General features: G+C 40.8%; 1 protein-coding gene across 3 annotated transcripts in view; it reads left to right on the top strand.

Annotated features, from left to right (window-relative positions):
- Positions 1-4,529: 4,529 nt before the first annotated feature.
- Positions 4,530-22,841, top strand: part of RIC3 (RIC3 acetylcholine receptor chaperone) — a 42,425-nt gene continuing 24,113 nt past the window's right edge. For all 3 annotated transcript variants that reach the window (XM_054026084.1, XM_054026085.1, XM_054026083.1), the window contains exons 1-4: positions 4,530-4,756; positions 16,365-16,588; positions 19,694-19,772; positions 22,293-22,386. In XM_054026084.1, coding sequence (XP_053882059.1) covers positions 4,621-4,756; positions 16,365-16,588; positions 19,694-19,772; positions 22,293-22,386 — 533 coding nt within the window. In that variant the 5' untranslated portion in view covers positions 4,530-4,620. The remainder of the gene's footprint in view (positions 4,757-16,364; positions 16,589-19,693; positions 19,773-22,292; positions 22,387-22,841) is intronic.

The following is a 22,841-nucleotide window of genomic DNA, read 5'->3' as shown; positions in this document are numbered from 1 at the left end:
TTGGTAAAAGACCTACTGGGCTGTTGAAGGAGATAGTCCACAGGGGCTCTCGTTAATGGGAAATAAGCTAAAGGCTGCCCTCTCCCCAGAGGTGAAGCATTGTATAAGAACAATTACTGGAACCATTAGAATGGTTTTCAAGTGTTCAGAAGCCCTTGCACTGTGATTTTACTTTTATAGTAACTTGAGACCTTTCAGTTTTGTGCCTCCATAGTGGTTTACTGTGCCTTAGTGGAAAGCAGGTCAGTCCTCAGTTCAAGTTCAATTACTTGTGGAAAGTGAGTTAAAAACAGCAGTTGCAACCCAGACCCTCTGGAAAATAGTCTAATTCAACTACAGTAATCTAGTGTAATATAAATATAATGGAAATACAAAACCATGACATTTAATTTGATGTGACACAGTTTCTGCCTATGATTGTAAGAATGAACCAGTAGAAACACAGAACCTCTCTCACCCTAGCAATAAAGAGTGAGAGCAGAGTAGAGTTTATTAGAAAGGTAGTGTGAGAGACGGCTTTCACAATAGCAGTCCATGCTTACAAATTATTTGCAATCTTCAGATTTCAGACTTCCTCCTGAAAAAAATCACTCCAAGAAGTGAGTATATTCCAAGAAGTTTTTGGCAGTTTTAGTAGTTGGGACAGATTTTTTAAAATTCTAGTGCTGCTTGGCACATTTCTAGTTCTGTCCTTTATATTTAAATAAATGCACTCACGGAAGGATTCAGTAAATACACAGTCCAGAGGCACCCAGGAATCAAGACATTGTCTAAATTAGCTTTTTTTTCCTGCTATTTTTTTCCACTGTAGCAGCTCCAGCTGTGCTAGTAACAATTCGTGAGCAGACAAATCCCAGGCAGCTGCTGGAATTTTAACCACTATGTCATCAAGATTTGTTCTGAATGGGGTTAGACAGCAATGGGAAATTTTAAGGGGAAATAGCTAATGTAGACCCCTTTCAATAAGTGTTTCTTGGTGCAGTTAAAAAAAACATTAAAAAAATATAACGAAGTACATTAAATACATCAGAATACATAAATACACGAACAATACTCTGTATTGTAAATAGTGGATCCAAAATTACTCCTTGCTGTAATCTTATTGCACTCTTTCTTCCTGCATCTTTCCTTCAGGAAAGTATGATCCATCGTTTTTTTAAAGTTTGAACTGGCATTCTATTGAGAGCTTTGTTGGATTTGTCATCAAAATATGCATAAGTGGCAATAATCTTATTAAGTGTTGACTGCTTAGTAAATTTTAAATACAGACTTGCTGCAAAATCCTTTAAAAATCTCAAGATAGCCTACTGGATTCTGAAATAATTAAGATAATTTTTATCCAAGCTGATAGACCTGTTGCCGGCACAGAGGGCCTGAGGGGGCAGCAGCGGGGTTCGTTGCCCGGTGCGCTTCGCACCAATGAACACACCAGCAGACAAAGTTTATTCAAGAGCTCTGAATAGGCACTAGGAGACCAGCATGTCTCAAATCAAGCGCACCAACATAAGCAGTTTCTCTCTTTTTATACTTTACTTTCTCCCCCCACTTTCTTCCCTACCCCCCGTTCCTCCATTTCCCCCTCCCTCCTCCTACAGCAGTTACATTTAAGCAGTTAAGTCAACTTGGCGGCTATAAGTCTAGCTCGTTAGTAACTCTTCTTCGAACCGTTATCTTGTCCTTTTCCCTTTGATCTGTTATCTTGCCTTTCAGCCAGAAGCATGCAGGCCTTATTACTATCGCTTCCCAGCTGCTGGCCTGTGAGGTTAGTAAAGTTTAACATGCAGGGGCTTCGGTTCACTTTGGCCTAGAGCGGGGGGCTTCATCGACTCTCGTGGTCTTCCAATCCCCCGAGTTACCTAGGGTGATGCCTAGTGACACCAACATATCCAATGTTAGGTTTTTCAAAAAACTCTCGTGGGGGCCCCTGCAGGGCCTGGGGCAAATTGCCCCACTTGCCCCCCCCCCCCGGCAGCCCTGGTTTAAAGTTGTGCAATGCTCTCTTATAACGTCATTTGGCAGCCACCTGCTTTGTCCACTGCTTGCAGGAAGAGCAGCCCGTTGCAGCTAGCTGGTGGGGGCTTGGAATCAGGGTGGACCAGCAGCCCCCCATCAGCTCCCCATTCCCCTAAATTCCCTGTGCAGCAGCTGCCCAGCAGGCTATCAATTTATTTACATTCCCCTATTTACATTCATTCTTATGAGGAAATTGGATTTGCTTAACATCGTTTCGCTGAAAGTCGCATTTTTCAGGAACATAACTACAACGTTAAGCGAGGAGTTACTGTACTAGTGGAGATCTGCAGCTGGGTGAGTTGTGTCCAGGAGGACCGGGGGAAACCTGGTTACATCCTAGCTTGGGGATGTAAAGGGAGAGAGTGTCACCTCTGTTGCATTGTTCTTCCCCAGACTTAGAGATGGGGATCAGCAGATGGGGAGGAGGTGGGCAAGGGACATGCGTAATTCTCCCTCTAACTTGCTGAGATCCAGATTTAAGTACTGATCCCCTGCAACACATGAGAGAACTAGAAACAGGAGTTTTATAGTGTCTCTTGGAAAGAGAAAAATCTCACTTTTTCAAAGGGATAGAGCACTTGCTAGCCTTGCTCACAAAATATTGGACCTGAACACTATACTATTGTCTCATATTGACAGAGAGTCTGAGGTTTGTCCACAATGTTTCACAGTAAATGGGTCTGGGGGATTTATAGCAAGAAAAATCTATTCTTGCCACTTGGAGAGACCACTATACAGACTGGATACAGCTAGACAGAAGGCATGATGTAACATCTATTGCCAAGGACAATGGATATTATCTTAGAATCCCACCCGCTTTGACTAGTGAACATGGCTAAAGTAAAGAGTTGCGAAGTGGCCTTTGAAATACTTAACTGGGAGCCAGGAAGATAGAGGATGTTAACAGAATGAAGGGAATGGTCATTGTATTTCCTTGCATTTTTTCCAGATGGCATCCCTGATTTCAGCCACTGATTGTGGAAATGTTTGATGAGAAACTCAATAACCAGGGATCTGTCTTGGATCAAGGAACTTGATAAGCAGGTCTGGAAAGCTCTCTGGGACAGCCAAAATAAGGCTGCATCAGGTTGAGGAGCAAATGGCCAGAAATACATATTTAATAAATGATTTTTTGCTGTACCTTGGGCATTCCAGGCTTATGAGATGTGTATATCTAGATGTGATATGCAAACCACTTCTGTTTTACTATCCCTTCCTCTGTTTTCAATAATTCTCTTAACCCACTTAATTGACAGGTCATCTGTCTGTAAGGTAACTTCACACATACAGCCCAAAAAGATGAGTTGGCAGAAGTACAAATGACACTGGTGTTTAGAACATGGATATCCCTCTCCTTGAGATCTGTACATTTGGATTCATGATACTGAGGAAATTTGGCATTACAAGTGGAAGAATACAAAAAAAAGTACTGTAATGGTTTTTAAACTCTCAATATCATTTAGGGTGTGTGCCATTCTCTCATTCACCGAGAAGGTGAGGTTGCTAACAAGTTGTAAACCACAACTGCCAATAAAATGTTCAGGCCAGACCCCACCATCATATGCTCTCACATGTGTTATAGGGGGTGCAACAGTGACCCCATAGTTAGGCTACCTATCAACTTCCATTATAACTTTTTTTTTTTTTTTTTAGTCTAATACTTCCAGTGTATGCAGCAACTCTTTGACATTTAGCAGAGGGATAGTCCTAGGGCTAGGGAGGCAACTTGTGCTGTCCTCATAAAGAATAATTTAAGTTAGGCCAAGTGATTAGTTGTCGAAAAGCACTATTTCCCATCTGCATTTTGGTTTTGTTCTTAATCATTACTAAGACTTGTGTGCACTTCTTTAGCGTTGCACATACACTATCCTGCTGCCTTTCTTAGCATAGGCCACAGAACCAAACCTCTGGATGGGAGTGAGGAAAAGTGTATAGTGAAAAAAAATTACATCTCGAGATAGGCTATTCAGCATAACAAGGATGCCTATGAGCCTGTGATAATGCATTAACCTTACATGCCAGTTACACGGAGTGAGCTGGATCACTCATTCCTGGGGTAAAGCCTGTAGGATAAGGAAAACTCCACAAGGTTCCCCTTGCAGTTGCCCCAGAAGGGCATTTAGCAGCAAAGTGACAAGTTTTACTCCAGTGAGTGACCCACACGCGACGCCCCCCTCCCTTATCAGCAACGGGAGAAGACCCTTCCGAAGAAACTGGAAACTCCGCCTCCCTCAGGCTGGGCCGAGCTGAGCCCCCGGACTCCCCCCTCGGCCGGTGCAGGGGCGCGCTGGCGATGCGTGGCTCTGCTCGGGGACGGGAAGCAGCAGAGACCGACCCGAACCAGTCCGGGCAGCGGACGGCACCAGCCCAGCAGTCGCTAGTGCGCATGCTCCCACCGCTCGGACACGCTCGATGATTAGCCGATTGCGAGGAAGGCGGAGTCTGAGCTTGCACCTGCCTCAGGCAGCACGTGCCGGAAGTACGTCAGGGGCCACAGCCCGGATGTTACCCTTGAAGCCGGCTCTCGGTTCCCATTGCGCTCCGCGGTTTCCGGTCGGTTGGGGGGTGGACGGGCTGCTCTGGGGCGTGCGGCCGTTGGGGGCGGCCATGGCGTATCCGACCGTCCGGAAGGTGGCGATGGTCTCCTGCCTGGTGCTGTGCGTCTCCCTGCTCCTGCCTAGGACCTTCCTGTCCCGGGGCGGGAGGCAGGAGCCCGGCAGCGCGCCGCCTGCCCCGCCCCAGGGTAAGAGGCCTCCCCGGGGCCTGGCCCCTCGCCCCCGCCAGGGACGTGGCGACCATTCACATCCCTATCAGGGGCCTCGGCTGCTGAACTGCCACCCTCACGCCTGGGGCTGGTCTCCGTCCCGTCCCCCGGCTGTGCACCCCCTTCCTCGCTGAGGCCCCTCGCTCTGTGTCGCTCTTGGGTGCAGGGGGGTGGGGGGCCCGCTCTAGCTCTAGCTCTGGGTCCCTGTGTGCAGAGGGGACGGAGCAGGTGTCTGCTGCTTGCTGTGTCTGAGCCCAGCAAGAAGCCCCCCTGCTAGAATCCGACCATAGGGAAACCCTGGGACTAGCCTCCCTGGGACTAGCCTGATCTCGGCCCCAGCCACAATTGGCAGCATTTTATTATTTGTGTTACCTACCGCTTAGGAGCCCTAGTCTTGGACCAAGGCCCTGTTGTGCTAGGTGCTGCACAAACATGGTAAAAAGCCGGTCCCAAGGTGCTTTGTGCATTTCAGTGGATGCTGTTTATAATTCCAGGATTCTCATTCTGCATTTTGCATTAGCTGGTAGTATAGAAGCTTAGGTACTAAGTTTAAAATACTACTGTAGGTAGGCATAGAGTCATTTTAATACTTTGCGTTTCTCACTTATGGGTGTAAAGTACTATAGGATCTGCAGATTTGCAAGTTGAAATGATCATTTTATTGAACTGTTTTGTAAGAATATGTTTGCCTGGCCAAAAATTCCCCCCTAGTATTGTATAGTGTCTGTTTGGCTGCAGCTCTGCTCCCCCAAGGTTACAGCTTTCATTTTGATGGTGGTGTTTGTGCAATGCTTGTATAAAATGCATTGGTGGCTTTTGGAATGAAAAGTATTCTATAATTCACCCAAATGTTTTTCCATCTCACCTGTTCTTGTTCTCATTTCAGAGATCTTTTGTATACCGTGGAATTTCAGAGGCGGAGTAGTAGCTCATTGTACCCATCTCTGACATGATTTACATTTCTTCTTTCCCAAAAACCTTTTAATCAAAACTCTCAAGTTTCATTTGAGTTTTATTTCTTAATGTGTGTAGTAAATTTTGTCTGAGTTATGTAAAGGGAGATCAAATTACAGTATCCTTCATTTGTTGTGTTCTGTCATTTATTTGAAAGACATTTTCTTATGTTGTTTTTACATTTTGCTTTTGAAGTGTCATGAAATAAAAGTTCATTTAAATCATCTACATTGTTTAGTTTCCTACTCCAATATTATTTCTGATTTTGTTACCAATATATCAGGTTTTCATAACACATTTTACATACATATAGTTAGGATTATTTATGTACAGTAAGAATTTTTTTTAAATATTGTGCTAATTGAGGTACATTTACTTCTTTGCCCCTTACTATGCAATCATAATCCACTAGAGAGGCCCCTTGTGCAGAGTCCTATCTTCATCAGTGGGGCTCTGCAAGGGGGCAGGGATCCACGCTAGCAGATCTAATTGCAGGAATGGGGATTTAATAAGGTGACTTCATTGTACACCACCTTTGATAAATTCCATTTTCTTCTAGTTCTGTGGCATCGATATGATCATATAGTTAAATAGTCTTACTAACTCTACTCTCCCTGGGATAACCTGTGTAAGCAACAGAAAGACGTTCTTATAAAGGTACTTGCTAGAAGACCTCATTTTGTATCCAGAGGACTAACATAGTGCTTATATCGTAGAGGTACACAAATCCAAACTTGTTGCAAATTTTCATATTTGCAAATGACTTCAGTACAGATTTACAAGCTTTTTCTGTATATAGTTTTGTCATCTCACTTTCAACATGGAAGGCAGAAAGAACGTGCTTATATGTCTAGTATTAGTTTTTTGGTAGCACATTAAGGACTGGAGCTAGCAAGGTGCTGAACTCTCTGCCCCCAATCCATCAAAACATTTAAGCACTTGACTTCAATAGGGCCACTCTCATGCTTAAAGTTAAGCTTGAGTTTGTGTGTTGGTGGATCAGGGACAGTGCTCAGCAGCCTCCAGGACTGACCTTACTCAGATGTCTTACTCTGAGGATGTAACCTCTGTCAGCTGCACAACTTCAGTTTAAGTTTATAGTCCATTTTTCAGTTTGATGGCAGCGGTTTCATTACAGTTGTTACAGACTAAACTTTCATTTTCCATAAAAAATGAAGTAAATCTTGATTAAACAGCTGTGATTCATTTTCTTGTCACTAGTTGTCCTCTTAAACAGTAACTATAATATCAATTTTTTCAAATACCCTATAAATTCAATCAGATGTTATTTTAAAACCTAAAGCAAATGCCTCAACGCTAGCCTGAATAAAACATGCTTAAAGTTTTCTGCTATTTGTTCGAATCAGACGTTGTCCAAAAGAGATTTATCATACAAGTCTATAACTTAGTGGGTATGTCAACTACTGTAACAGCAAAGCAGTGTTCAGAAGTATTTTTTTATTTAAGAAAGCAGTAAAACACACTACTGTAGGAGTTAAGCAGCAGGGGTGACGTATCTTTAATGTCCACTATGCCATCATACAAAATGCTACTTTAATTTTATTTCGGAAAACTCCTGTATCTACTTAAATCGGCAGTGCCTGTTTACATTATGTACAATCTTCAAATTTTTTAAGAGTTTGAAATAAGTTATTGGTTAGAGGAGAGGAATAAAGCCTATATTGACATTTTAAAAAAGTACTTTAAAATATAGTCTTCAGCAGTGCATCCTGTGTATTTTATAACATTGGTCCCTTTTATTCACTGTTATTTTAAAAAAAAAAAAAAAAAAAACCTTTGCGTCTGAATGGCAAAAAATATTCCTGAGCAATGGATTTGCAATTAGTTCTGTATTAAAAATTCTGAATCATAAAATCAAAATCATTCACCTGTATTTTGAGCGTACAACAGATTCTACTTTCGATCAGTCTTTTGAGCAACTGGATCTTGACACAATTAGCATTTGAATTTCCTTCAGTCAGGTTGGTTCTAGGTAGTGAGAGCTTTTCTGTTAAGGGTAACTATCTTGTCCTTTTTCACCTTCTCCCCCCTGCTCCCTCTCCTTGAGTGTTTATGCACACATTTTATAAGATCAAACAAAAATTAGTCATTTGGCAACCTAATTTCATAATATGTATATTCCTAAAACAGCTTAATGTTTTTTTTTTTTCAACTTTAAACTTTTAAGAACACAGCAAGAATCCTTCCCTAAAAAGCAGTCCTAAGCCGGGTTTCTATAAGAAATATATATTGCGTCTAGTACATTCTTAGGAGAAATTACACCAATTGCTCATACCAAAAGCATATATAGTTGTCTTCACCATTGCCTTAATAATTAGCAATAGCTCAAGTGACACAAGGTGTGTCAAGAAAATAAAACAAGTCATTTTGGGGGAAAATGTAAACTAACACGTGTGAAGAAAAATAACCAAAACACAGATCTAGTGAGAATTGAAAACCTGGAAAATAGAGGCCTGTTAATGATCAGTGATTTAAACATAAGCTTGTAATGTAAGGTGGCTTGAAAAAGGTTAACATAATTTGGGTCTCCTATAGGTAGAGAGATGATCTTTGTTTGGTTTGACTGTGCCTGGAATAATGCATTCAGTTCCCAGTAGAAAGATATTGGCAAACTAGCGAGAGTTCAGAGAAAAGCAATAAAAATTATTTGGTGGCTGGAGGAAAAATTTAGATTAAATATCAGGAAAAACTGCATTAGTTTTTAGTGAGGTGCATTAGTTTGTAGAATAGTCTCTCAAAAGCAAGTGATAGAAGCACCCTGGCTTATAACATATAAAACTGGACTGGAGAAAACATGAGAAAATATGTTGTAGGAAATAGGAGGGAGATGTACTGAGTGATCTGATTTTTTTTTTTAATTACTAATTTCAATGATTGTCTGAAAAACGGTTTTCTCTTTACTCCCTATAGTGAAAAACTCAAAGGAAAAGAATAAATGGTACCGATGCAACCCATAATTATGAAGTGTCATAAGTATAATTTGAAGGTAGATTTCTCACGATACTAGTATTTGCATTCCTAAAGTCAAGGATGTTTTTGTATCTCACTGCTATTCTTGCAATTTAGGGTAGTGGCAGAATGTCTGACGGAGTAGGTGCCTCCTTCATGGTTTGTTCTAGCTCTTCTGTGCTATGCATGGGACTTGAAGTTTATCATGAAGCCACTTTTCACATAGCTGGAAAGTTATATAAAAAACTTTACCTTGTAAATTTTGATTAATATAGAAGAGTTTTTATTTTTATTATTTTACAATTCAGAAGTTAATAGCTAAAAGTTAGACACAAATCTCATTTCTGTTTTAAAAGGAATTAACTGTTTGGAGTTTAATATTAGGCTCACTTAACAACTAGCACTTGTATAACCTTAGAATTCAAAGCACTTTACAAAAGTAAGCCAAGTTTACATTAGAAAACTGAAACACAGATGTGAAGTGATCTGACCAGTGCCACACAGTAGGCCAGTGGCAGAGCAGTGACCAGACCCTGTCTTCTAACTCCTAGGCTTTTTACCCCAGGTGCTGCATCATGTGTCTGTTTAACTAGTGCTGTTTGATTGTTCACAGTTTGTGGAGTGGTTAGGACACTAGCCTGGGTTCATTTCTGTGCTCTGCCACAGACTGACTTCCTGTGTCATCGTAGGCAAGTTACTTAGCCTCTGTGTGCCTCAGTTCCTGATTTGTAAAAGGAGAATAATAGTACTTTCCTCCCTCATAGGTGTTTGAGGATAAATAAGTTAAAGATTGTGAGCACTCCGATACTACAGTAATGAAGCCATATAAGTACTATAGAGGTCTGTATAGGTGGATTACAAATTTAACGTGACAGTGGGTTATATATACTTCCTGTGTGTCCCATTGATATCAAAAGTCAGCACTTTGCAGCTAGCCAGCTACGGCCGAATCCTGTATTACACCTTAAATCCAGTTTTATGATTTAAGCAGTTTAATCTTAATGAGAAATAAAATGTATAGATATTGATAAATAGTCAAGCTGGGTATAGTAACACTCAATAAAAGAGTCTCGCTAGTTGTACCACATGCAGTATCCTTACAGAAGTAGCTGTTACTGTGCTCTGAATGTTATCACTTGGAGTTTGAAGTGGATTATTGTATCGTTTTCCTTAATCACATTTAAATTAGAGTAGATTGTTTAAAACTTCCTTTAATCAGTTTTAGGATGAATAAACTCTGTGATTATGACATGCAGTCAAATTTCTAATTAGGATTTCACCTACAGTCTAGAGAAAACTCAACCTCTTAACACACATGGATACAGTGCAAATGTCAGTTTGACACTTACCTCTTTTATTTGAATCTGTAGCCCCACTAAAGTTAACAAGGTTAATGTGAGCTTGCCCTTAATATCTAATTTTAGCTAGTATGAAAGGTGATGTGATGTATTTATGATTACATAACTAAAGTTCTGATTTAGGTTAACTAAACTGCAAAGACATTCAAGGAGTGGTATGTGAGGCTTCCATACCTGGTATCTATCTCTGCAGGAGTGTAACAGTCTTAGTCAGGAATGAGTTAGAAAACCATTTAAAAGGGCTATGGCATGATATTTTTAAGCTTAAGAAAAGGCTGCATAAAGCCTACCATGAGATAGTACTTTCCCCTTCCCAAAGTGTTAAAGGGACCTATAGAAGCAGTACTTGCTATCAGTATTGGGGACTAGATCCTGCAGTGTTACTCAGATAGCAAAGGGGACAGAACAGGAATGTGGCTTTGGGCTCTATCAGGATTTGTATTTTGGTTAGGGGCAGGAGGGAAGAGGGAGGTGTGTCGTCATCTTACTGAGGCAGAATATTTAATGAGCTCAAGTTGAAAGAGAAGGAAGACAGTTTAATAACTTCTAGATAAAAAATTGTAATAGACTATTTGTGACGGGTTCGCCTCCCCTTCTGGGATGCCACCTGATGCACTGGAATTTCACTGAGCCTGCCTGCTCCACTAGCCTGGGCTCCCTCTCCCTGTTTTGCTGATTAGGCACTCTGGCAGAGCGCACGCACACATACCCTCTCCCCAGAATCACACAGAGTCTACAAACAGCTCTCTATGAGAAGACTCACCTAGGAAATTGCCCAGCACTCAAGTACAGCTCCCCTCTGGAAAGTACACCTAAAATAATATTGTCTTGCACTGTAGAGAAATGTATACAATGTAAGCTCATAAATTCGCCCCCTCCCTCAATGTGGAGGAAGATATGCACAACTTCTTGCCCCCAGTTTAGAAATTGCACAAACTAGGTTTAATACTAGTTTATTTACAATAAAAGGCAGATTTTAAGTGATTATAAGGGATAGCAAACAGAACAAAGCAGATAAGCTTATGCAGGTTTTGTTTTATTGGCTTAGTTAAGATCTTAAAGAGACTGGTTTCAAGAAGTAATTTTTCATCCTAAATGTTGTTTTAGGCAAGTTGCAGAGTTTCTGTAGCTTAGTGTTCCAGTTATTTCTCTTTACAGCCCTTGCCTTTCCCGCCACTCAATTCCTTTGTCTCTTCAGGTACTTCCAGCAGTCTTTTTTCTTGGGCAGGAAGGCAATGGAGAAGAGTCCTGTTTGCCTTACTACCTGGCCTTAAATAAGATTTACATAAGGCGGGAATCTTTTGTTTCCCAGTCTTGACCTCCCCCTCCTTTTAGTGGAAAATTACTAGAAGTCCAAGATGGTGTTTAGTACCAGGTGACAGGACCACCTGACTTAGTAGTGTCACAGCTATGTCCCAGGATGCTTCTCAGAAAGGCGAGAGATTAGTCTCTTCAAAGTCTTATTGTTTCTTCCTAATGGCCCATCAAGGCTGATGGCCTGTTGTCTAGTGGGTGTCTCCCAAATACACACACAGTTGTAATTGTTACATAGTCCATATTTCTAACTTTAGATACAGAAATGATGCATGCCTATAAATTGGATAATCACATTCAGTAAATTATAACCTTTCCAATGATACCTAACAAGACCCATCTTGCATAAAATATCTGTTATACCATATCATAAGCATAGTTCCTTAAAAAATATGGAGTGTAACATCACACTATTCTATGAATGTTTTGGTCCTGGAGGGCAGAAGTCCTTTATTTCCTGGTACCTACAAACTAAGAATAGCTATCAAGGACTATTCTGGTATCCTCCTGGCTGGGTGCTAATCTGGAAAGATATGAACCTTTTGGAGTAGGGGATTTAATCCCACCACATGGTGATGTGGCGATACTGACTCTTAGCACAAAAGAGGTGGAAATGCATCTAGTGAATCTAAGGGAGTCTGTCCAGGTGTTACACTAACACCACTTAGTGCATCACTTCTGAACTTGGTTGGCCCAGAGGACCCAACTACTCCTATGTGGTGCTGGGTTCTAAACTAAGTGTAACCACTCAGGAAAGAGGGCATTAATGTGGATAATTCATAAGAAGCCCTGCTACTGTATAGCCATGGTGTAGAAAACAATGTTGGAATGCATAAGAAATAGCATGGGAAATACTGACAATGTTATAATACTATTATATAAACTAGTGATACACCATTACACAGGCTATTGGGTTTGTTAGGGTCACCTCTCTCAGAACAGGTGTTGCAAAAATAGTGTGTGGGGGGGTGGGGTTTCAAAGACAGACAATGAAAAATATTAGAGTTGTAAAGAACTTCCATCTGAAGAGAGCTTGAAAAGATTGAGAGGATTGTTTAGAAAGGAGACCTGACAAAGTATACAAAATAATAGGTAGTACTGAGAGAGTAAAAGAAGATAAAAATTAATCCAGACAAAGTTGTGGCACTAAAAAGATGTATGCTTATCAATCTACAGACCTGCTTTATATTCATCTTCACTGGCCCTTCATTCATACACCATCTATTTGGATTTGCAAGCTCTCAGGGCAGCAATCTTTTGTATGTTATTTTTTGTAAATCACTTAGCACCCTGTTGGGGCAATGCAAATAATAATAATAAACATTCATCCTCGTGGGTGGCATAAAGGAACTTGGAGAAATTAAAGTAACATGTAACGAGTGAATGGTAACATGTGAATAGTGTAACCAGAAGGACCCATTTCAAGTAATGAAATCTGGAACCCTTCACCAATCATCAATTTGCATCCAGCCTAGGACAGTAGTGAATTTAAGTTTTACTGTCTGATGGATGCTCAGCAGCCTCTGTGAAATCTGGTGGTCTCAATCCAGTTGTCCCTGGATGACTGTGCATATCATAAACCCCAGTACAATGGTATCAATTAGTAATCTTGTTTATAGCCTCCGCAGAGAGGTCAAGGAGTGAATGAGTATGGAAACTGAACTACATCCAATGGCAGAGCTGGGTAAGGAAGCTCATGCTGGAAGAGCATAAGTTGTAGCTGTTCTATGTGTGACGGGTTGGATCACAGAAACCCCCTTGGGAACTGCCAGACTGATGTGCCAAGAATACTTCTGCCCCTGCTTTCCCTGCCAGCTCGGGACCCCAGCACCTTGTCTTGCTGAGCCGGACATGCCGTCTGCTCCAACACAGACCCAGGGTCTGAATTACTTGCTCCAAAGCTGCAAACTTAACTGAAAGTAACTTACAGAAATGAGTGTTCCTGTCTTTAACACTCAGATGTCCAACACCGAATGAGATTCAAACCCCAAATAAATCTATTTTACCCTATATAAAGCTTATACAGGGTAAACTCATAAATGGTTCGCCCTCTATAACACTGATAGAGAGAGATGCACAGCTGTTTGCCCCCCCCCCCCAGGTATTAATACATACACTGGGTTAATTAATATGTAAAGAGTGATTTTATTAAATACAGAAAGTAGGATTTAAGTGGTTCCGAGTAGTAACAGGCAGAACAAAGTGAATTACCAAGTAAAATAAAATACAACACACAAGTCTATGTCTAAGAAACTGAATACAAATAAAATCTCACCCAGTAAGCTTCCTTTTACAAACTAGTCTCCTTCTAGTCTAGGTCCAGCAATCACTCACACCCACTGTAGTTACTGTCCTTTGTTCCAGTTCCTTTCAGGTATCCTTGGGGTGGAGAGGCTCTCTCTTTAGCCAGCTGAAGACAACATGGAGGGGTCTCCCAAGGGTTTAAATAGACTTTCTCTTGTGCGTGGCAACCTCCTCCTCACTCCTATGCAAAGTCTAGCTCCAAGATGGAGTTTTGGAGTCACATGGGCAAGTCACATGTCCATGCATGACTCAGAACTACAGGTAGCAGCCATGGTTCACATGGTACCTTGAATGTCCTCAAGTAGATTTATTATGTGAATTGGAGCATTCCAAGATCCATTGTTCTTTAAGTGCTTCTTGCTTGGGCACTTAACTTTGCAAATTCCTTTCTAAAGAAGCGGACCAAATGCCTTACAAAGCTTACTTATAAATCAAGCAAGTATATAACTAATATTCATAACTTCAAGTACACAAATGATATAGGTGTACAAATAGGATGAATAGATTCAGTAGACCATAACCTTTACGGAGATAAGTTACATGGCACATATAGCATAAAACATACTCCAATTATGTCATATTCCCATAAAGCATATATCATCACACTGTGGATAGAGGATTTCATTTTCTAGGGATGTCAACCAGGCATCTTTTACAAGCACTACGTTCAAGTGACATACACACATCACTGAAAACTGATAATAGCACCTATTTATCAGGGTTTGTTGTAATTTTCACAATCAGCTGTGTTTTAGGGAACTGTTTCAAGTTGCATTGGGCTGAAATATTGGCTCTACGCAAATTTTCTTTTTTTAAAAATCAAGGTATTTTTAAATCTGTTTTTCTCATTGAGATGAGCAACCGCATAACATACTTATGTGTTTGTATTTTTTCCTCTGTCCTGCAACCAAGGGCTTAATAGGGAAACACAGTCTTTTATAAGCAACTAATACCAAATATGAAATAATGTTTTATATTACATATTTGTGAAAATTGCTTTTTAAAACTACTTTTCATTACTTTTTTACCTACTATTGGCACCAAAGTTTACTAGAGCTGAAAGAGATTGGAGGGGAAACTGTTTCCCTTTATTGACTGTGGATTTGACAGCACTTTGAACTCCATCATTTCACATTCTCCTGTGTAGTCAATTTCCTCTGTTGTTTGTGTGTGGGTGTGGGTGTCCTCACAAAGTAAGGGAAAGGGATGGGGAAGTGATTTTTTTTAAAAACAGAAAATATTGCCAAATTACAAAAATTGGCAGTGAAACTCAGGGGCAGGCGTAATATAAGAAACTACTTCAACTCCTTTTTTGTAAATGACTAGATTTCAAGTTGACCGTGTCCCTTTAGCTCTAAGTTTATCTCTTTATGCAAATTTAAGTTTTTAAAGGGTGGTTGGTGCTTCATGGAAGATGTAGAAAAATAATCAATTTAAAACAGTTCTGTCTCTCACATATTTCTGTCCCCTCCACCCTACAACTGATCGCTTTTATAAAGGGCATTTTAGTGAATATGAGATCTTTCCTAAGAGTTTTTCCCGCTCCTGCTGCTTACTCCCCACCTGAAGTGATAGTGCTTTGTGTATGACATTGTAATTGTTTCCATAGCAACCTGTTGTTACAAAACATTCCTGCTGTATCTACAAGACTCTTGTAAATAAGATATTATGTCTTACAAGGTACACTTTTAATAATTCAATAAAATAGACTATAGTAACTCTGAAAGAGCTGTTAGAGCTGTGTTAGATTGAGAATTCTTTGGTTAGTGACATGCACTCCCCCAGCTCGCTTTAACAAAAAGAAAAGCTGCTACTCAGTCAGCAACTTTTAAAATAAGGTCTTAATTAGTTTTAAAAAATAATTTCCTCTAAAACAATCTTTCTACTCACTGTAATTCATAACCTATACTCGGGGCCCCAGGTGCTATGTGGCCTAGTGGGATGCTGGGGCAAGTACCCCTCAATTCAGTGCCAATATTAATTTATTCCCTTTCCGTGAAATACCCTTCATTCCACTTCCCACCCCCTGCAAAAATACTTCCCTTGCTCTTTGTATCTATCAATCTCTCCATTAATATTTTGTAAGTAAATATTTTGTGCCACCAACACCTTTCTTGAATTAAAAGTTAGTAATTAAAATAAGACCATAAATACTAATTTATTACATGAGCTGTAAAGAATCCAGTACAGTTTACTGTGCCAAATAACATCACAGTCCTGTAACCAGATCTGCCAGCATGGATTCCTGCAGAGTTCCCTGAAGTACATGGGCACTGTGTCTGTGCTAACAGATTCTACTGCAGAATTAGGCCTGTCCAGGAAAGAGATGTATATTTAGTGATCTATAACGCACAGAACCAGGAGTAAGAGTTTCTGAGTTCTAATCCTTGACTTGCTCTATAGTTGGGCAAGTTAGCTATCTGTTTATCTCAGTCCTTATCCACATCTCTATTTCCCCATCTGTAACATGATAGAAATTATAATTACATATTTGACGATATTGCACATAGTGAATTATTGGAAAAATAGTCCACAATTTTATCTTCAGCCCACTACACTTTCATCGATGCAAATGTGGTGCTTTAAAACAAGAACACAGAAATGAAGCCAACCCTGCAAACTACTATTTCACTTCTATACAGAAAAATAAAAAGTAATCGAAGAAAAATCTTCAACTTGTTTTTCAGGGAAGACAAGTCGTTTTCCACCAATGATGCATCACCAGATGTCCCCTGATGGCAGGTCTTCTGGTGCCCATTTTCCAAGGTCTCACCTGGCAGAGGCAGTTGCCAAGGCCAAGGGTGGTGGAGGTGGTGGAGGAGGAGGTGGCAGTGGGAGAGGTCTCGTGGGGCAGATCATACCCATTTATGGATTTGGAATACTTTTATACATACTGTACATTCTGTATAAGGTAAGAATAAACATCTGTTTTTAAGACACTGATGCATCTGTGAAATCTCCTAAAAAGTCTAACTTTGGGCTTGTTTTAAAAAATTATTTAGACAAAAATATTTTTAGTTCAAGCCAGCTCAGAAGAGGATACAAATTAGTGAGTCAGCAATTTAGGGGACAGTGACAAATGGGCATATTCCATATGATAGCTTTCACGATAGCAAACACAGTAATTAAGGATGTGCCTATATTAGAGACACAGGTGTAATATCCATCTTGTGTAGATGTACCCACGCTAGCTTGCTAAATATAGCAGTGGGGACGCGACTGTGCGGCCCTAGCTGCTGCAGTGTAGATGTACCCTTAGGTTGCAGCAAAGGTCTTCCTATAATTTAAGTCCCACTATTTTCTGGGTTCATTACAATTCTTGTTTCTCCACAAAGTCTGAGAGACATAGTTAACTCTATTTTAACTATTTAAGGAAAACATCATTAGCTGGTGTAAATCATTGGAGTTGCATTAACTTCACTAAAAAGCAACAGAGAGTCCTGTGGCACCTTTAAGACTAACAGATGTATTGGAGCATAAGCTTTCGTGGGTGAATACCCACTTGGTCAGACGCATGTAATGGAAATTTCCAGAGGCAGGTATAAATATGCAGGCAAGAATCAGTCTGGAGATAATGAGGTTAGTTCAATCAGGGAGGGTGAGGTCCTCTGCTAGCAGTTGAGGTGTGAACACCAAGGGAGGAGAAACTACTTTTGTAGTTGGCTAGCCATTCACAGTCTTTGTTTAATCCTGAGCTGATGGTGACAAATTTGCAAATGAATTGAAGCTCAGCAGTTTCTCTTTGGAGTCTGGTCCTGAAGTTTTTTTTGCTGTAAGATGGCTACCTTTACATCTGCTATTGTGTGGCCAGGGAGGTTGAAGTGTTCTCCTACAGGTTTTTGTATATTGCCATTCCTGATATCTGACTTGTGTCCATTTATCCTTTTACTTAGTTACTGTCCAGTTTGGCCAATGTACATAGCAGAAGGGCATTGCTGGCACATGATGGCATATATAACATTGGTGGACCTGCAGGTGAATGAACCGGTGACGTTGTAGCTGATCTGGTTAGGTCCTGTGATGGTGTTGCTGGTGTAGATATGTGGGCAGAGTTGGCATTGAGGTTTGTTGCATGGATTGGTTCCTGAGTTAGAGTTGTTATGGTGCGATGTGTGGTTGCTGGTGAGAATATGTTTAAGGTTGGCGGGTTGTCTGTGGGCAAGGACAGGCCTGCCTCCCAAGGTCTGTGAAAGCGAGGGATTATTGTCCAGGATGGGTTGTAGATCACTGATGATGCGTTGGAGAGGTTTAAGCTGAGGACTGTAGGTGATAGCCAGTGGAGTTCTGTTGGTTTCTTTCTTGGGCTTGTCTTGTAGCAGGAGGCTTCTGGGTACACTTCTGGCTCTGTTGATTTGTTTCCTTATTTCCTTGTGTGGATATCGTAGTTTTGAGAATGCTTGGTGAAGATCTTGTGGGTGTTGGTCTCTGTCTGAAAGGTTGGAGCAGATGCGGTTGTACCTCAGCGCTTGGCTGTAGACGATGGATCGTGGGGTGTGTCCGGGGTGGAAGCTGGAGGCATGAAGGTAGGCATAGCGGTTGGTGGGTTTTTGGTATAGGACCTAACCAGATCAGCTACAACATCACCGGTTCATTCATTGACACCATCAGATCAGGATTAAACAAAGACTGTGAATGGCTAGCCAACTACAAAAATAGTTTCTCCTCCCTTGGTGTTCACACCTCAACTGCTAGCAGAGGACCTCACCCTCCCTGATTGAACTAACCTCGTTATCTCCAGACTGATTCTTGCCTGCATATTTATACCTGCCTCTGGAAATTTCCATTACATGCGTCTGACCAAGTGGGTATTCACCCACGAAAGCTTATGCTCCAATACATCTGTTAGTCTTAAAGGTGCCACAGAATTCTCTGTTGCCTTTTACAGATCCAGACTAACATGCCTACCCCTCTGATAATTAACTTCACTGGCATTCTCCTAGCTGAGGATCTGTCCCAAAGATAATTTTTTTTTAAAATCACAGATTAAACACTTCTCAGATAGCTTGAACTTTTTATGGATACTTATTACTCAGAAATGCCTAATACTTACTTTAATGAAAAATGGAGGTTTATACTACATGTTCATGCAGGGGGTGTAAAGTGTGCCGTGTATGGGCTACCTGCATCACAGGTTACAGCATGGGGGAGGGAGAGCAGCCTCTGCAGGACTGTTACATCCTTTTCCTCCCAGATTGCCAGGGAGCAGATGAGCTGAAATGGACATTGCCTTAATTCCAGTGACACGATGTGTCAGCCTGCAAAGGGGAGAAACTAATCTCTGCTGCATAAGGAGCTTGGGGAGATTCCTTCTCCCCGCAGAACAAGGGGTGAACCAGGCATTGACCGGCAACTTGGAACAATTGGTAGTCTCTGCCCAGGAGAGTCCCAGGATAAACAGGGCAGAAGTGTTCCTGCAGGCCAGGAAAGAGGCATATTGACTGGGCTGGTTAAGCACAGTTAGCAGCATCCAACCTTTATACAGATGAAAGGGCGTGACTAAAGAGCATATCGCTTTTTGGTAAACCCTGATGACATCTGTGTTGCTGTCACAGTGTTAATGCAAAGCCAGAAAAGTACATAAATGCCAGAAAACTTTTGCCAAAGAAAGAGAGGCAAATAGGTTGGACTTAATTCCTCCCCCAGTATTTTTAAAGACCAGTCTTTGCCCAAACAAAACCCCTTTTAGTAGTGGGTCTCTGTGTACAGATGGATTATAGGATTGGGGCCTTTAGAGTAATGTACGCAGTTTTTAAATGTAAATGTGATATTTTTCAGTTAATCCTTATTTTTGGTTAAAAAAATCGCCAGTTATAAATATGTCATAGCAGTTTTTGGTTAGCTAGGTTTCCACAGTTTCTTTCATGATCACTGTCTGTTTTTTCCTCTGGTGGTATTTTCTGTGATTAGTTTCTAGCATAATTTTAGCTTTCTCTCTTTTTCTTGGTGTGATGCTTGTGGGGCTTCTGTACTTCTGTTGCTGTAAATTCCTATAATAGTAATTTTTTTCCACTTTCAGCTCTCGTCCAAGGGAAAAACCACTACAGTGGAGAGGAAATCTCCTTCTCCTATACCTGGAAACATGAATAGGAAAATCAGTAAGTATTATTTCCCAGGTGATTAGAAATTACCCACATAACCATACAGTTGGACAGTGTCTTTGTCTTCTGGATACATTGTAAATCTGCAGTTCCATGTAAAGTTGATGTTAGATAGTAGTTTCTAACAAGTTGTTTCCCTGAATTTGTTCTGGAACCTTCAATGCCAAATAGGAAAATAGAGCAGCAAGCATTATCTTCTATGTTGCGGTAGGATAGAGGAGATGATGTAAAGCAAATTACTGCTCCATCACTTTCTAAGTGAATGTTTAAAATCAAAACGTTTAAAGGATTGACATGTTTACAATAAAAGGTGAAATGTGCAATGAGTGGGAGCAACACAACATAGTACAAGAAGTGTCTGTTCTCTTTTCTTTGTTCTGCTTGAATAAACAAATTAGTGAGGGTTATAGCTTAATATCACGGTGTTTTAAAAAAATGTTTTTTTTAACCAGTGCTCATTAGTAGTATAAAGAACACTCCACCTACAAATTCTAAAAGCTGAGAAGTAAACTTCTCACAGCTAAATGCCTTTTCTTAATGTCTATGTTCTGGGCAGTTACCAGGCTGTCTGTTACATTCTCTTCCCATTGGCATACCATTTAAATTGCTGAAACATTTGATATGTGTAGGTAAAGGAAGCAGCCAGCTTCCCCCCTCCACCCAGCTGTTACTGTTTCTTTTTCCCCAAGTTGTATGGTCACAATACCAATGAAATAACAAATCTGCCTATTTCTAAATATACACGTTTGTTGGATAATTTAATACATTAGCTTTAAAGCTCAGGTGAGCAGTTGTTTGTAATAACATTTAAATGTATTTTATTTAGTTGGCTAAATTCTCATAGAAAACACAAATACTTGGTAGAGTATTAAAAAGACAATGTTATCACAGGGTTCAGGTGATATTGTTGTAATAATCATGACATAAATGTACATCATGATGTTTTATAGAATCATAGAAATTAGGGATAAATAATATCTGTTGACTCTGTTTTCTACCATCTTTATTCCGGCCCCACCTCTTCCCCTGAGGCCCCCCCCCCACTTTTGCTCCTCTTCCGTCCCCCACCACCCACGGGTTGGGAGGGACTCACCTGCGGAACCGGGGCTGGGAGCTGCAGCCACCCAACACAGGTGGGAGGTGACCCCAGCTGAGTAGGGGCTGGCACAGATGATGACCTGGCACCTCCCCGCCTCCCCTGCCCTCAGTAACTGGACTTTAGTTGTCCAGTCAGTAGTACTGGCTGGACACTGTCAGGTCCCCTTTGGTCGAAAACCAGGCATCCTATTAAAGAATCTATCACTAGTCAGAGGGGAGGCAGCATAGTGGATAGATCATTGGACCTGAATCCTTGTTCTACCATTAACCTGCTCTGTGACCTTGGGATCTCACTTTACCTGTCTCTGCCTTTGTTCATCTTCCCACCCTGTGTCTACTTGTCTATTTAGGCCTCAATCGTACAAAAGCTTGAAAACCCACAGTGCATAAAATTAAGCAGATGCTTTGTGGAATCAGGGTCTTTGCAGAATTCGGGCCCTGACTGTAAACACTTTGAAGAAGGGACAGATTCTCATTACATGTTTGTGCAGTATATAGTACAAGGGACCCAATCTTGGTTGTGGCCTCTAGGTGTTACAATAATACATATAATAAATGGAGAGACTGCTTCCTTCTTGCTGCCTGAGAGCATATGTGCCATACGTGCCAATCAACAGCATTAGTTTGCTAGTGCACTGGGGTTGTGGGGGGAAGAAGAGGAAGTTCAGAGACAGCAAGTTGCTTCGCATGCAGGGCTGTACCGTACAGGCACGATTAATTTCCGTATCTGGAACCTGAATGTTTCCTCCCCTCCATCACTCCATTCTCTTATGGGCACTAGGGAAGTGTATGCTGCACTAGCAGCTCCACCATCCTTAGAAGGGGTCCAGCCTTCACCTTTGATGGGTTAGTAATGCTAGCCAGGAGGTTGGAGCCACGGCTATATCCCCCACCCAGATTGTGGCTGGCTCATGTGCATAGGTGCAAGTTCCTTGAGCTGTCTCCCTATATCCTTGCACATCATGAAGAGCCAGACATTATCTGACAGCAGAAAATATATTAACTTGAGTGGCTTTGAATCTTTATTCACAGGAATTTAAGAGGTACATTCCATGAGAACTGTTGATTTTACAATAGGGCAGCATATCACTAAATTTCCTCTAGAGCATCAGATTAGGTGGCTTTTTTCTGTCAGATCATTTCAATCTGCATATCAAGTGGTTGCTTGTTAGCCATTCTGAGAAGTGCTTTCTGTGCATCTCTGTGCCTTTGGGAACCTCTCTGCACTCCTTTTGTTATGCCTGGAGAAGTGAAAGCGAATGTTTCCAATAATTCTATGGAGACTGAACTTTCATCTGCTCTTGTTAGATCCCTCAGAACCAGTTTTGTCTTAATACTGTGTTTGCTGAGACAACCAGTCTGTAATACTACTAGAGGAATACGTTTTCAGAGCTGCTAGTGATTGTGTTTGTTTTTCAGCTGACTATGAGCTCACGCAACTACAAGAAAAGCTGAGAGAGACTGAGGAGGCTATGGAAAAATTAATCAATAGAGTAGGACCTAATTGTGACAGGTATGTTTTATATTACAGGAATTTAAAGAAGAACTCCTTTCTGTATAGGGTAGATAAATTAAATTTTCTCTTGGAAGAAAATCTTCTTTTTATCAAAATGTAAATCTCTTGTATATGTTAAAATAGTAATTATGTTTCTACTTCATAATGTTGACAATATTTTGCTCTATTTTTTTCACATTTTTCTTTTCACATTCTATATTCAATTATTTTTTGCAATGTCAGTTTCCTTAAGGGGAACCCCCCGGGCCCCATTGTACTATGTAATTTGGAAGATAAAGACAGATACATCTAAACTGAACATGAAAATGTCTTAGGCCCAAAAGCAAAGCAAAGCAAAAAAAGCCAATGAGTTTGCCCAAGACGACTATTTCATTTTCTGTTAGCTTCTAGTGTTCTGGATCTTTTTATAAAACAGTAATACGGTTATCCTTTACATAGATGCCTTTTTGAAT

The sequence above is a fragment of the Malaclemys terrapin genome, chromosome 4 (genome assembly GCF_027887155.1).
Source record: "Malaclemys terrapin pileata isolate rMalTer1 chromosome 4, rMalTer1.hap1, whole genome shotgun sequence".
Classification (NCBI taxonomy): domain Eukaryota; kingdom Metazoa; phylum Chordata; order Testudines; family Emydidae; genus Malaclemys; species Malaclemys terrapin.
Note: the sequence above shows the minus strand (reverse complement) of the source record. Positions and strands in the feature narration are given on the sequence as shown.